The sequence below is a fragment of the Rhineura floridana genome, chromosome 8 (genome assembly GCF_030035675.1).
Source record: "Rhineura floridana isolate rRhiFlo1 chromosome 8, rRhiFlo1.hap2, whole genome shotgun sequence".
NCBI classification, from domain to species: Eukaryota; Metazoa; Chordata; class Lepidosauria; order Squamata; family Rhineuridae; genus Rhineura; species Rhineura floridana.
In genome coordinates, this window is record NC_084487.1 from 72,997,176 (window position 1) to 73,011,942 (window position 14,767).

The 14,767-nt window shown below is 37.7% G+C and overlaps 1 protein-coding gene across 5 annotated transcripts in view; it reads right to left on the bottom strand.

The window, feature by feature from the left end:
* FRS2 (fibroblast growth factor receptor substrate 2) overlaps positions 1-14,767 on the bottom strand; it is a 54,316-nt gene that overhangs the window by 10,814 nt on the left and 28,735 nt on the right. For all 5 annotated transcript variants that reach the window (XM_061639765.1, XM_061639766.1, XM_061639769.1 and 2 more), the window contains 3 exons: positions 3,395-3,495; positions 1,459-1,550; positions 695-881 (listed from right to left, as the gene is read on the bottom strand). In XM_061639765.1, coding sequence (XP_061495749.1) covers positions 695-881; positions 1,459-1,524 — 253 coding nt within the window. In that variant the 5' untranslated portion in view covers positions 1,525-1,550; positions 3,395-3,495. The remainder of the gene's footprint in view (positions 1-694; positions 882-1,458; positions 1,551-3,394; positions 3,496-14,767) is intronic.

Here is a 14,767-nt window from a genome sequence, read left to right on the forward strand (position 1 = left end):
AAAGTCCAACTGCCTTCCTCTCTGTTAATATTCTATTATTATAAGCAGTCCTGGAGGCCTAGAAGCACAAAGATAGGCCATTAATATTTTTTTAAGTAAACAAACAATCTATCCAAGTTTTTGGCATGTCCTGTAATATATCAAGCAAGCAATTGATTGGTTTCTGACATGCTATAAGTGTTAGAATAAATGCATATGATTGTAATCCAATATCCAATAAAGAAAAAGAAAAAAGAAAGCAAATTTTCTGTGCTTATGATAGCATCCTTCCATGCTGCAGGGTAATGATTTAGGAAGTGAGGGGTACTTACTTGACCATAGCAAGATGGTCAACTGTTCAAAGTAAACTAGAGGACTAGTGCAAGTTCCTTGTGTGAATCAAGTGACTCCATTTTATACCAGCCAGTGTATTCTAGTAGGAAATTAAAATACAGGCCTCTGTAGAGATCGTACTAGCATATTTAAGTATTAAATGATAATGCACCATTCTAAGCTGCCTACTTGGTGATCGAATAAATCCCTACATGCTTTTAGAAACGCAGGAACTACCAACCTGGATTTCATTAAAATGCAGTTTTTTGTTTAAATTCAGATGAATCAATGTTGTTCAAACTACAGGTGTCTAATGAATATTCTCTTTCCCCCTCTTTCTTCTCAAGGTCTTCTATGGGATCAAACAAGAGGCTATACATACCTGGTCCAGTTTGACATCTTCGACCACTTTCAAACGAGAAGAGATTGGAATCGTAGCCGTAACGGCGCAGACAGAGGTAATGCCATTTGACAGAATCCCGTTTACGGGTATACAAGATTAATTCTGTGTCTGTAAGTTCCATTATACCAGAACCCAACTCATTACCATCATCATCCACATTAATAACCTATAAAAATATATTTTTTAAAATAAAATGCAGATGTAATACATGTAAGGCAAAGATCATCATAGCTAAATACAACAGGTTAAACCATAACCTTTACCAAATTTTACTGAGCAAATATTTAACACAAACCCTCTATATAATGAACAAATAAATATGGCATGGCTTTCTGACATAACGCAGTTCAAATGTATTTAATTTTCTTCTTGTAATAGGATCATACGTATGAAAGTCACATATATGTCTACCCTCCCCCCTAGACATTTCAAGGCTCGCTAATAGTGGCAGTTAATAAAATATACAAGACTATCTTTCATCTTATAATGCTATGGGAAGAGAGAAATCTAGGCTGTTTCTGTGGTAATTATGAAGGAATCTTATACTATTTGTATTACAAATAGTATGGTTAAATATGTTCTTATGATCAATCTATCAACTTGAACATTGAGTCAGTTGAGAGAGAGAAAAATCCAGACATTTCCAAGTTGCCCTACTTAATTTCATTCTTGTTCCTACCCTGTTGTCACATAATCAGAACCCTATGCCCGTTAAAGTGACAAAATCCCACTTAGAATTTTACCTTGAATTTATTTCTTTGGTTATCAGGGACTGTTTCTTTATCTGGACAGCTACAACAGCTACCCATGACTTCTTTAGAAGACCATGTGATTGCTAAAACCAAAGCAAATGAGAATACATTTCAAAAAGAGAAATGAAAATGAACATGCAAATGGCATACAAGCTGACTATATGCCCAAACCATTAAACAAAATTAGCAGAGGAAAGATAATTATACATCAGTGGTACTTAGTTTAAAAACAGTTAACAATATTAGCAAAACTTTAAATGACTGAAAAAATTAAAATCATCACAAAATTTCAGACCTATTATTATAGTAATGAAACAATCTCAAAGTATAAACTATTCATTCAGTATTCAAAATCAAAATACTATTAATAATATCATCGCCCTATTAAAACTGTTAGATTAGTGGACATTTACAGTGTTTGGGGCAATTTTAGTTACACATGTCACACCCCAGAGAAGAAGCCAGAAGTAACTGAAAATGAAAGTAATAATGTAGATAAATATCTTGTCCTAAGCATACCTCACAGTGATAAGGTGTCTATTAGGCAGGGATGCTTTTTGCATGAAAAGTTCTCACTATATATTTTTTTAAAAGCCACTTTTCTATTAAAAATATTCAAAGTGATATACAAAACACAACAGCAACAAAGGGCAGCATAATAATGAATATCTTCTAAAAAAACTTAGAAACATAACACACAGTTTAAAAACTCAGAAATTTCGATACGAGACAGCAGTAAGTGAGATAATAAAAGGTATAGGGTAGGATCCAGAGAAAAGGCATGTGATAGGGAAACATGTGAGCCTCCAAATGCTACTGGATTACAACTTCCATTATCTTCAATTATATGCCGTAAGCCCCACCCCCATGCCACAGTCCACCCCATTCAGCAGGGTTCCCTGACACTTGGAGATGGCTTCTCAGAGGGCTATGGGTGCTGCCAGGGAGAAAGAAGTCAGAATCTGTCAGGTCCCTACCGCATGCTTTTCTCTCAATCCAACTCACTGAATTTAAAAACAAATTAAAACTCAGGAAAATTCCCCTTAGTTGTCGGGGAAGGGCAATCCACATATGGGAATCCACCACTGAAAAGGTCCTCTTTCTCTGTTGCCACTCAGCCGATTTCATTTGGTGGGGACACCCAGAGAAGGGCCTCTGATGCAAATTTTAAGCAGGACAAGTACAAATAGGAGATGGTCTTTCAAGTACCCTGATCCAAAGCCATTTAGGGTTTTAAATGTTAAAACCAGCAGCTTGAATTCAGCCTGGAAACACATGGGAAACTTGTTTAGATCTCTCAAGATCTGTGTTAGTCTGGCTACTACATTCCAAACCAACTGAAGTTTAAAAAAAACTCTTCATGGGCAACCCTACATACAAAATATTATAGTAATCAAACCAAGATATTACAGAGCATAGTTAACTGCTACAGCACTAGCCCTGTGTAAGAACTGGTGAAAGGTGCTTTATGCTACAGATGCCACCTGAGCATCAAAAGGAGGGGTAACCAACATGGTGCCTTCCAGAAGTTGTTGAGCTATAACTCCCACCATCCCTGACCACTGCCCATGCTTACTGAAGCTGATGGGAGTTGTTCAAATATCCAAAGAGCTTCATGTTTGATACTTCTGATCCAAATAAAGGCTAGATCTAAGAGCACCTCAATGCTATGTACCTGGTGTTTAATGCAGAGTGCAATCCCATCCAGAGTTGAAGATACACCAATTCACAATAACAGTACCTCAAGAAAACTTTATTGGCAATAAATAATTACTGAGAGAAAGGAAGAGTTACTTGTTTCTGCCAAGCTACTTGCAGGAATGCAGCTTTATTAATAAAGGTTATGTTTTAGTTATCATTTGAGTCTATTCAGATAATTTCAGAACCTGGTGAAGAAGAACATCTAGCCAAAGGTAAATATACTTACCTAGATTTGGCCATTAATACTCCTAGCCTCTGGTACAGCATCAGTACTTCGGTCATACTTCAAAACATCATATTGCCCTTCCACGTAAACAGTCACTTGACCTAGAAATCAAAGTTTTAAAAAACAGACTATTATAGAGGCTTGTCTTTTAAATAGAAAATTGGTTCTGAAAGCAAAACAAATTAAATAAGGAATATTTGCAGAGAATAAGTGTGTATACATATACTGGCCAGGTAATGTTGCCTCCTGAATACCAATACTGAGGGTGGCCCTTGATCTCCCTCTCAGAAAGGAAGAAAGCATAAATAGATCGATACTAACATTTTGTACAGAGACAGAGGGTTGAAAGAAAATGCCTGGAACCCAGAACATATTCCTGAGGTCTTCAAATTATGGAAATGTCATAGAAACACCTCTCATGCAACAGATTTCCCCTACTGAACTCATGCTACATAATAAAATGCTTAAAGAAAAGACATCTTGGCTGTTATTTTTACCACTGTTCTGTTCTTTTACCTGAAGATTGCTACTTAACCCAGGAAAGCAACCAACATCAAATATAGCACAAGATACTGGATACATTTACTTTTCAACAATTCTACCAGGATTGTGATTGGCCACTTGCAACTGCCATTAGGAAAGCATCTAACTGGCTAACCAAAGCAACCAAATTACACATGTACCTTGTTCTGCACTAAGTAGCACCATGTGCACCTGAAGAGAACAGCTGCTGGCATGTTAGACTGTACGTGCCTAGATTATTCTTTTAAGCATATTCAAACTCTGTTCAGTGCTCAATAGCTCAATATTTGAATCATATGATATAGTAGCATTCTCTGAACTAAAAAAGGGGGGGGAATCAAACATTATTATAATATTAATGGTTTCTATGTGTATCTTGCATCCCCCTATCTTTCGACAACTGGCAAGAATTAACATATACTTAGGTAACTTAGGATATAGCAACTTCCAGCACATCCTTAACATTATGTTGATGCGTAATTACTGTCGGAATAAAATGAAAGGATTTATAATTTTGCATTTCATAAATATACCAATGAGTAATTTTTATGTGCTATTATATGTTCTTAAATTTCTAAAGTAAGTTTAGATTTGACATGTTTCCATTTCATCCCAAAATAAAAATTAAAAAAATTAAGAAGAGAAAGCACCACAGCTTCTACATTTCCAGAAGGTTTACATCTGGAATGGGCAGAATTTACTGAGAAGGCATCCATCTGTGATCTTCATGCAGAGGTATGTGGAAAAAGATAACAATAGTGAATAAGAGAGTGGCAATGGTAGCAGTGCTGAGGGGAGGGGAAACAAGTCTTTGTTGAGGCCATCAGGCAACTCCTACTCTGTCTACCCATGCTCCCCTTTATTTGGGGCAATGCAAATGACGGGTGGTCTTGGTAGCCAGGCCAAATTTGTACTCAGAGTCATTGCCCCTTTGAGGGTGAAAGGGATTGTCTTGTCATATCACATTGAGTTTTAAGGCTCATGCAGACCATACTAAAAATTCACACTTTCCTTATTGGAATTGTCTGCTAGTAGTCCGAGCCTAATTGTTTTGCACTTTGTTTGTACTCAAATCAAACTTTTTCTTCATCCATACTTGCAGGTATGCTCCTTTTTGTTTACAAATTCCCCCTCCCTCCTTCTTATCCTGCCTTGCTGATTGGCTCAGGTCAGAAGGGAGAGGGGTGAGGAAGCCAACAGGAACCCAACAGAAGCAGGAGGTGTGGAAGGAGATGAAAATGTGAGACAATGCAACCAGCACCCCTCCTTAGCAACTCCTTGCAATCGCTGTTTCTCTCCTTTTCTCAGTATAGCTAGTATAAACTGTGGATTAAGGAGGGAAACTGTGGGAAGGCAGTGATTAGAGGCCAATGTCACATGGAAGGAGGAGAATTAATTGAGACACAAGGGGCTTACACACCAGATTAAATGGAAGTATGGATGAACCCTCAGAGCTGCTCTGAACACCTATCAACTCCCCTCTCCTGAGCTAGAGAGGATGGTGGGGCTTAGCCCTGCAGGTCCAATGTGATGAAATACCATTGTCTTTCTCTAATGTTGAGGAAGATGTCATATTCCCATGGTAGAACACATGCTTTCCACACAGATGGAATTTGAGGGCAATTGGGGACCTTTGCCTAGTATTTTTCTGAAGCAAAGCTCTTTTAGCTTCTTTCTCCCCCCTAGTACTTGTTCCCACTATTTTTTGGATTAACGAAACATCAACCTCTCACTAACCTTGTCTCCATACATTGTTATCTTAAAAGAGGATACTACTAAGGTATATTACTATTAGTACATCATGTAGACATTCTGTAGATGCACATTCAAACAAGAACATATCGTATGAGTCCCATATACGGTGCATGCAATCACCACGTTGCTAAAGCTGCACAGTTCTGGCCAGTGACTGGAAACTATATGTATGCTGCCTTGGGCTCCATGGTAGAAGAAATATGAGATATAAATGTAAGTAAATAAATATTTTAAAATCCATTTAACTGAGATTCTAATTTGTACATCCTTTTCCAAGTAAATACAACACATGATGGCAATGTTGCAGTTATCTTCTCTTAGAGATAGATAATACACACACTTTAAAAAGAACAAATGCATTTATACATTTTAACATGTTGTAACATTAAAAATATTGGTCCTGGCACCATAACATATTTGGGGTGGGGGTACAACACACAATTTCATGAAATACAAGTTCATGAAATGAAAGCCTTTTGATAACATTTCTACTTCAAGATTGTGTCAAGATTGTGCAAGTCCAGTTTTTCAGCCTCTTTTGATGCTATCAGAGCTGAAAATATGTGGTGTGGCCACCAACAATGGTTTACCAAACTTCCTTTCAACGTTTTTGTTTCTGTTTCAATGTCAAATACTAAGCCCCACCTTCATTTATGAGATCTAGTCTGTTTCTATTTAAACAGAGGGTCAGTTCTCATGTTACGAAATTAAAATCAAGTAGCTCTACTGAGGTCTGTAGTACACATAAATTAATTCAGCACAGATGGACCAAATTATTAAGATCAGAACCTAGCTCTTATTATACAACCACTGTTATAGGAGGATATATCTTGCTCAAAAAGTCGTTTAATTATGTTTATTATATAAAACCATATTTTTTCTTAAAGTAAGCATTCCCACTGGGTCTTCCTTTCATCTTGCATAATTAAATTGCATTGGAAAGGCTCAATTTGTATTATTTAAGATCACACTCAGCTGTTATTGCTTCCCCCCCCTACAGCTCACACATCTGATTCCTCAACACTAGAACATTCTTTAAGAACACTATATACAGAATATCTCTGTTTGCCTTCATTGTGACCAAAGTTTTTTTATGGGACTCATACAAGGGTTCCATTTTCACTGCCAAATGTTTCTTAAAAGTTTTGTGAAACATGCCATTCAGCTTCATCTGCTCCAGAGCATACAACTATGATGTTAAAATATGGTTAGCAATTGTTATCATGGGTTTAAAAGGCAAATCTTGTGTAATATGAAGCAAACATTCAAAGACTGGGCACTGAATACATTTATGCAATTTATCCTACAATAGGGAAAGTTTACTAGGCTGATCCCTGGATAATCACATTCTGAATTTTGAATAATTAATAAGACTCCTTGTTGCCCACTACAAATGAGGTGCCGCAATCTTAAGCTGCAACTGCAGAAAAGGCTATGGTTATTTCTTTCAGTCAGCCTAAACACAGGTGATGGTAGAGAGCTGGCAACCGGATGGCTAGTTCTATCAGACTGGTAGGAAAGGGCATCCATTTTAAAAGGCTGCATCCTGAATGGCTGGCTGTTCCATGAACAGAAGGTCTCGTTTTGTTCCCAGAAGGACTTTGGATCAAGCAAAGCCTCCCACTGGTGAGGCAAATTTTGCAAATTCCCTCTTAAGCTCTTAAGACTGCCCACACCTTTCCTGTAGGTCCTCATCCCTTTGGAGCAGATTCACAGGAGGAACTGGCAAAAAAAACAAAAACTTCCTCCTTCCATAAACAGGAGCGTCCCTTGAGTAGAGTTCCACTTACAGTATCTCAGAATCTAAGCCACAGTTAATTTTTATTATAAAAATTGTATTCTCCCTTCAAAAAAAAGTGTTCAATCTCCCTTCAAAAAAGTGTTTAAGGAATTAATATTCTATTTAGATAGGGAGGGTCTACTACACTTTGGGACTAAACAATATGTAAATTGTAACATATGGGGACCTGATTTCTGGAAGCTTGGAGTGGGCAGCTAGACAAGATCTGCAATTTGGTGTACAAAGTTTATTGTCAATATAGTTTTTGAAGACCATGCATTCAAGAATTAAAGGTGCAAATACTGGGACATCTTTTGGCCAAAATACTCTTAATAAAATTTATTAAACAGTTTTTTGCCTCCTGATATTATAATATTATTGAAAACATGGTTACAACATATATGATGGGTTACATTCAATTATAGTATCCCATTTCCACAATAGCACAAACAGGACTTCCTCTTTCTCCCCTCTGCAGCCCCCACATGCCTCCAATCTCCTCTGGAAGGTTGGGAAACTCTCCACAGCAGTTCTGGGGGGCAGGGGGGAAAGGGGAATCCTGTCACATCTACTGGTGTGATGTTGGATCTTACCCTGTAAATTGAAGTTAATGGTACAATTATCTCAAAGTCACAATGAAGCAGAGTGTCAACGGTTGACATAAGCCCACCACAATATTTTCTTTCCCTGGTAATCATCATGTCCATTAACCAAGTTCCAAGAATTTTCTACCATTCTATACTAAGCAAGACAAACCAAACCCCTGCAGGGCAGCAGTGTACTGTGGCAGAGTAATAGAGCCACTGCAGTGCCCATAGCCCCATCACTCATGTGTGCTGGGGCAGAAGGCAGGGGCAGACAAATTGCTATGCCAGCCTGGAGCTATTGCACTCCATCAAGTGATGGTAGCAGAGCCACCTTGTTGAGATCCAGTGGATTCTGAGCAGCCTCAGCCCCTCCCTGCCCTGAAACTCACCATTAATTTTGAAATTTCCTATTTTTAAAACCCCCTCATATTTGTCCCTCTTCTGGGGATTGAGAGGTATATAATGTAGTATGAACTTAATAAATTTTTGGGTAATATCTGAAGATTTACTGATACTACCAACCTTGTCTAATAACTAATTTATTTATTTTTTGCATGACTATTGGCCAGTAATTTCCCCATTTTTTTCTCCTAGTTCCAAGAATTTTTTGAGTGTACACGTTCATATGTTTTATAAGTTTCTACGGTATCCCCTTCTTGGTTTGTTTACTTGGTTTGCTCACATGAGGAACAAGGCAGAAGTGCTTGACTGCATGCAGCTCATGCATAGTATAGTTTATCAAGATTAAAGTTTAAGTCATTATGGCCAATGTAATCCAATTCATTGGATAAGAAGCAGAAAATGTCCTTTCTACCAACTCTACATAGGTAACTAACAACTGTGTGTGTGTGTATATATATGTTAGGATTGGATTTAAAGCCCAGTTGCCTGTAGAACTATAACTCACTTACTTTACCGAACAAACTTGAGCATCATGGGAAACAGAACCAAAGTGGCCTTTACTTGACTTTTGATATAAAATGTCGGTTTATTTCCTGGTGACCTGACCCTTACCTACATTCCAGTGGCTCAAATAATAAAAGCCGGTTTGAGCTGGAAACTTCCCTATTATGTATTTCTTGTATCACATCTATGCCTATAACCTTGCTTATTGTTACAAATGTGCCTCGCATAGAAATGTTAAAAGTTGTTCCGCTGCCCCACAAACCTTGACTTGTAAAACCTTTGATATGCAAGCGTAGTGATTTCATGTCTGTCTCCAGTTTATGGGGCGCCCGGTTGCAACTGGGCCTCCCATCCATAGTTGCCTTTGTCTGTTTGGTGCATAGTGCTTATCTCAAGGACATGTGAAGTATGCAGACATAGTGTCTGAAAGATATTCTCAATGTTTCCACTCTGTCCTTCCCCCCGTACCCCTTTACCTCCTCACATATGCCTTGAGGCTATAATATCTAGCAATTGCTTCTTTTGTATTTTATGACGTGAGCCCGATATTGTAAACTTTGGGGTGAGACTATAAAATCCTTAAGACTTCAATAAACGAGGTTCCCATGCTGGCCTGCTTCGGCTTGTAAGTATTGGGTCCCCTTTGCAAAGGAATTGTCTTGTCTTTATTTGATCTCTGATAGTGGGTTCATTTGCACTCAACTCCGCACTTTCTCGGGTGTAAGCGAGTTGGGGTTGACAGAGATGACTCGCGTGTTGGGTTTGGACCTAACATATATATATATATATATATATATACACACACATATACAGATAGACAGATAGATAGATAGATGCTTAATATGTTTTTAATAATGTTTTTAATCCTTTCTTAAAGTTGTTTTTTTAATGTTTTTAACACTGTTTTGTTTTAATGTATTTTAAGATCTGTTTTTATTATGTTTTAAAGTGTTTTTAGCGCTTTGTTTGCCACCCTCGGCTCCTGCTGGGAGGAAGGGCGGGATACAAATTAAATAATTAAATAACTAAATAAAATCTCTGCTGCATCCCTGCTTAGTTAGTGTTTTGCCTAACACAACCTAGTATTAAGTATATACTTTCACCTCAACCTTAAAATCTGGTTCCACATTTTTCTCCCAAGGGCATAAACTTTAAATACTTCAACCTTTCTCTGCTTTAAACTTTACAGAACAAAGATGGTGGTTCTTTTAGTTGCAGCCTAAACAGTAACAGAACGTCATGTCAATTCAAGGGCAGCAAAAATCTTATATATGCCACCAAAATAAGCATTAATCAGACCATCATATTCAAGTACTTGGCCTTCTATAAACATCTGACTGTTTCACATTATAGAAAGCATTGTAAATGGTAGAAACCACACATTTACTTTCCATGCTAAATAGACAGATGATACTTCAAGAGAATCACTTCAATGGCCAACAAAGCAGTTTTAGAAATATAGAGAGAGTGCCTTCCCATTCACCCAGAACAGAAATAATCTGTACCCTTTCTGGATTTCAAAATATATAATGGCTAAAAGGAAGGGGAAAACAAATCAAGGGTGCTAGCCACTGATAGCACAAACTAACAGAATTGTTTGAATTAAGGAAACCAACTGTCTTAATCCAACTACATCTCACTGAATCAAAACCTAGCAATGAACAGTTAGCCATCAATGCACTGAACACCAATTTTAGAGATTGATTTGCTTCTTAGATAAAGCCCTGACTCTTCAGGCAAGACCTCCTCTTGTAGTTTGAAGATAAACAAACCACAAGTGCTAGTAATCAGCACTCTGGTTTATTTCCTTCTGTTTGGGGAAAGAGAAGAGCAGGGCAGGCACAATATGTCCACCAGCACATTTGCTCATTCACAGTAAACCACAGTTTGGCTTACCATGATGTGAGAACCAGATCACTTTTTCAACTCAAAGGCTAAGAAGGAATACATAAACAGATGAAATCTACTAGAATAGCATTAGATCTGCCAATTTCTTACATTAGAAGAGCTAGCAAAAACACAAACCTTAGTCAGTCTAAAGTTTTAATAGATAACAAGTAAATGTTATAATTGTCTTGTACCGACATACAAAGGAAATGCTAAAATTAATGAAAAAACTGAGAGAAGTCTACAAAATAAGGTTTTTCTAAGCTTCAGAATGAATTGCCAGAGCTACCCGTTTTCAGAACATGAAAGACAGACTACATTCAGTTTGGAACATTATGGACACGTTCTTCAAATACCAGTAATATTAAACATCTCAGAAGAGGCAAGACCTTTTTCCCCCAACCTTAACATCACAGTTTAATCTTTGGAACAGCTGATAAAAGCCCTGTAATTTAGCTGAACTTGTCAGTTTGAAAAGAAAATCCAACATTCTGAAGGAGAAAAGTTGAAATTGTGAAAAAGCATCTTACACTGCAGATAAAAGTCTGAAACTATTAGAAATCTCACCTTCAAACTCTAAAATTTCTGTAGCAACAACGTACAAAGATTCTTCAAATAATTATTTAACTCATTTTCACAAGTCTCACATTATTTCATAATATGAAGCATTCATTTGGTCATAACTTTTCACAAACCTCCAATTGACTGGATGTATCATTTGTTGTTTACAAGATTATATCTCAGTGATTACTAGAAGTCAACATGGATTTATCACGAACAAATCCTGCCAGAGTAATCTTTTCTTATTTTTTGACCGGGTAACCTCGTAGACGGTGGGAATGCTGTAGACATAATTTGACTTCAGCAAAGTTTTTGACAAAGTGCCCCATGATATTCTGATTAGCAGGTGAGCTGGACGGAACAACTATCGGGTGGATCCACAGTTGAGATACAGAATGGTACTCAAAGAGTGCTTATCAATTGTTCCTTCTCAAACTGGGGAGAGGTAACAAGTAGGGTACTGCTGGGCTCAGTCCTGGACCCAGTGCTCTTCAACATTTTATTAATTACTTGGATGAGGCAGAATACAAAATTGGGAGGGATAGCGAATACCTTGGAAGTCAGAAACAAAATTTAAAGGGATCTTGATAGGCTGGAACATTGGGCTGAAAACAACAGAATGAAATTAACAGGGATAAGTGCAAAGTTTTACACCTAGGAAAAAGAAACCAAACACACAGTTATAAGATGGGGGATACTTGGCTCAGCAATACTACATACAGGAAGGATCGTGGGATTGTTGGCTCATACTCAGCTTGTGATCAACAACAGTGTGATATGGCTGCAAAAAAGGCAAATGCTATTTTAGGATGCATTAACAGAGGTATAGTTTCCAAATTGCATGAAGCATTGGTTCCCCTCTATTTGGCACTGGTTAAGCCTCATCTTGAGTACTGCATTCAGTTCTGGACACCACACTTTAAGAAGGATGCAGAAGTATGGAATGAGTTCAGAGAACTCTGAAACAAAGCCCTATGAGGAGAGAATGAACAAACTGGGCATGTTTAGCCTTGCGAAGAGGACTGAGGGGAGATATGATAGCACTCTTCAAGTACTTGAAAGATTGCCACACAGAGGAGCGTCAGGATCTCTTATTGATTGTTCCAGAGTGCAGGACACAGAATAATGGGCTCAAGTTGCAAGAAGCTAGATTTTGGCTGAACATAAGGAAAAACTTCCTAACTGTTAGAGAGGTATGACAATTGAACCAATTACCTAGGGAAGTGATGCGTTCTCCAACACTGGCATTCAAGAGGCAGCTGGACAGCCACCTGTCGGGTATGCTTTAATTTGGATTCCTGCATTGAGCAGGGGGTTGGACTCTATTGCCTTATAGGCTCCTTCCAACTCTACAATTCTATGAAGTCAGCATACTAAGCCATTTTATCTGACAATAAAGTTTAAATAACATATCTCAGTTATGAATGCTGTGAAAGTATGGTTTTGCAAAGGCTGATTATCATCCTTTTTTAGACAAGCATAAATGTTACCTAGGGATTATATCACAAACAAAAGAATTTCATGAATTGGTGAAAATATTTATTCAACTTACATGTTTTATACATACATCCAATGATATCAAGGTGACAAGTTCAACAGTGATTCCCATTTCAAGTGCCGTGAATTTTTAAGAATCATCCATTGAATTATTAAGACGCTATTCAAAACTTTGTATAATGCTGTTTCTTCAACCTTTTAAGAGTTTTAGGCATCAGTCATTAACTATCTGTCCTTTTGGATCAATTAGTTTACCTTCAAAGAGGTATTTCCTGCATAGACTAGCTGCGTAAATCCTTTACCTTTCTCCACATCAACTACTCTCAATCACAGAGAAATGTTCAAAGCCGCTAATTTTGTTTTAACAATCTTCTATCATTTTCACCTATCCTTATGCATGACGTAGCCTGTTCTTCAATTATATCAAGCAAGGTTTCTCATTTTCCAAGTTTAAATGGAATAAGAAGACCGTAAGTTAGCCTAGATCTTATGCTTAGAGGTGGCAATGGGCTGGAAGTGAGCCAACAAATTAAAGCTGAGTCCAAACAAGTTGGAGGTTTTGTAGGTGGGTGGTTCTCAGGTCTTAAAACTGGTCAACCTGCTGTAGGTAGGATTGTATTCCTGAAGGTACAGGTGTGCGGTTTCGTGGTGTTCCTTGAGTCATCTTTCTCACTCAAGGTCCAAGTGACCTTACTGACTAGAAGTGCCTATGCCAAGGTTTAGCTAGTGCACTATAGATAGCTTGGCCAGTTATCCATGCCCTGATAATCTCCAGCTTGGACTACTGCAATGAGTTCTATGTAGTGCTGCCCTTGAATATGGTACAGATCTTGCAACTAGTGCAAACTGTGGTGACCAGACACGCTCACATATAATACTAATTTTGAAACAATTATACTAGTTGCCTATTGTCTTCCAGGCCAGATTTAAAGTGCTTATGGTAATATTTAAAGCCCTAAATGATTTGAAAGAATCTCTCCTCCATATTGTCCTGACAGTGTGTTAAGATTTGCAGGGGAAGCCCTGTTAGGATCCCCACACCAATGAGATCAATTGGATGGGAACTTGTGGGTGGACTTTCTTGGTAGTAGTCCCATGCCCCTGGAATAACCTCTCCTCTAAAGCGCGTCCCACCATGACATTATTGTCATTTCATCATCAAATGAAGAAACACATCTTTGCTCAGGCTTTTGGAAAAGGGTGAGGTACACTGGATCACATGTTTTTCTACTGCCATTTTGTCTGTATGTAATTTATGTTGGTTGGATTTAATAATGTTTACTTTTGGGTGTAATTTTGTATATTTTTGCCCTTAGACCTTCGAGTGAAAGAGTATTAATATTGTAAATAAATAGGTAACTGCCTATTATATTCCATCTGGCTCCTAAGAAAATGAAGGCATTGGAAGCCTTACACAAGCTTCAACAGAATTGTAAATTGTTACACACCGCCCACATAGTTTTGAATGTGTGTGATTAGGAGGGCTGATGCATGATCATACCAAATTCCTTCCCTGAGCTCACAGATCAAAAACTTGCCCTCTCAGCTACATTCTTCTTTGAACAGCCAGTGTTACCCTAGTAACCCTATGCTGCTGACACAGGCAGCTGGTCCATTTAAAGTCAGCCCTAGCTGGCAACTGAAATGTTTGTTCAACTAGTTGGGAATAGGTTCTTTCAATTCCAAAGAAGTTTCTGCTTTCTTTCAAACCCATTTTTTAAATTATGTTTTCATTCTGACATTTAAAAAATTATAAACTTAAAATACTCAGATTCTTTATAAACTTTTTCATTTCTAAAAATACAAACTTTATGCAATGTGAACCTTTAAAAATTTATGCTCCAGCATAAGAGGGAGAAACAAGGGAACTCATTTTAA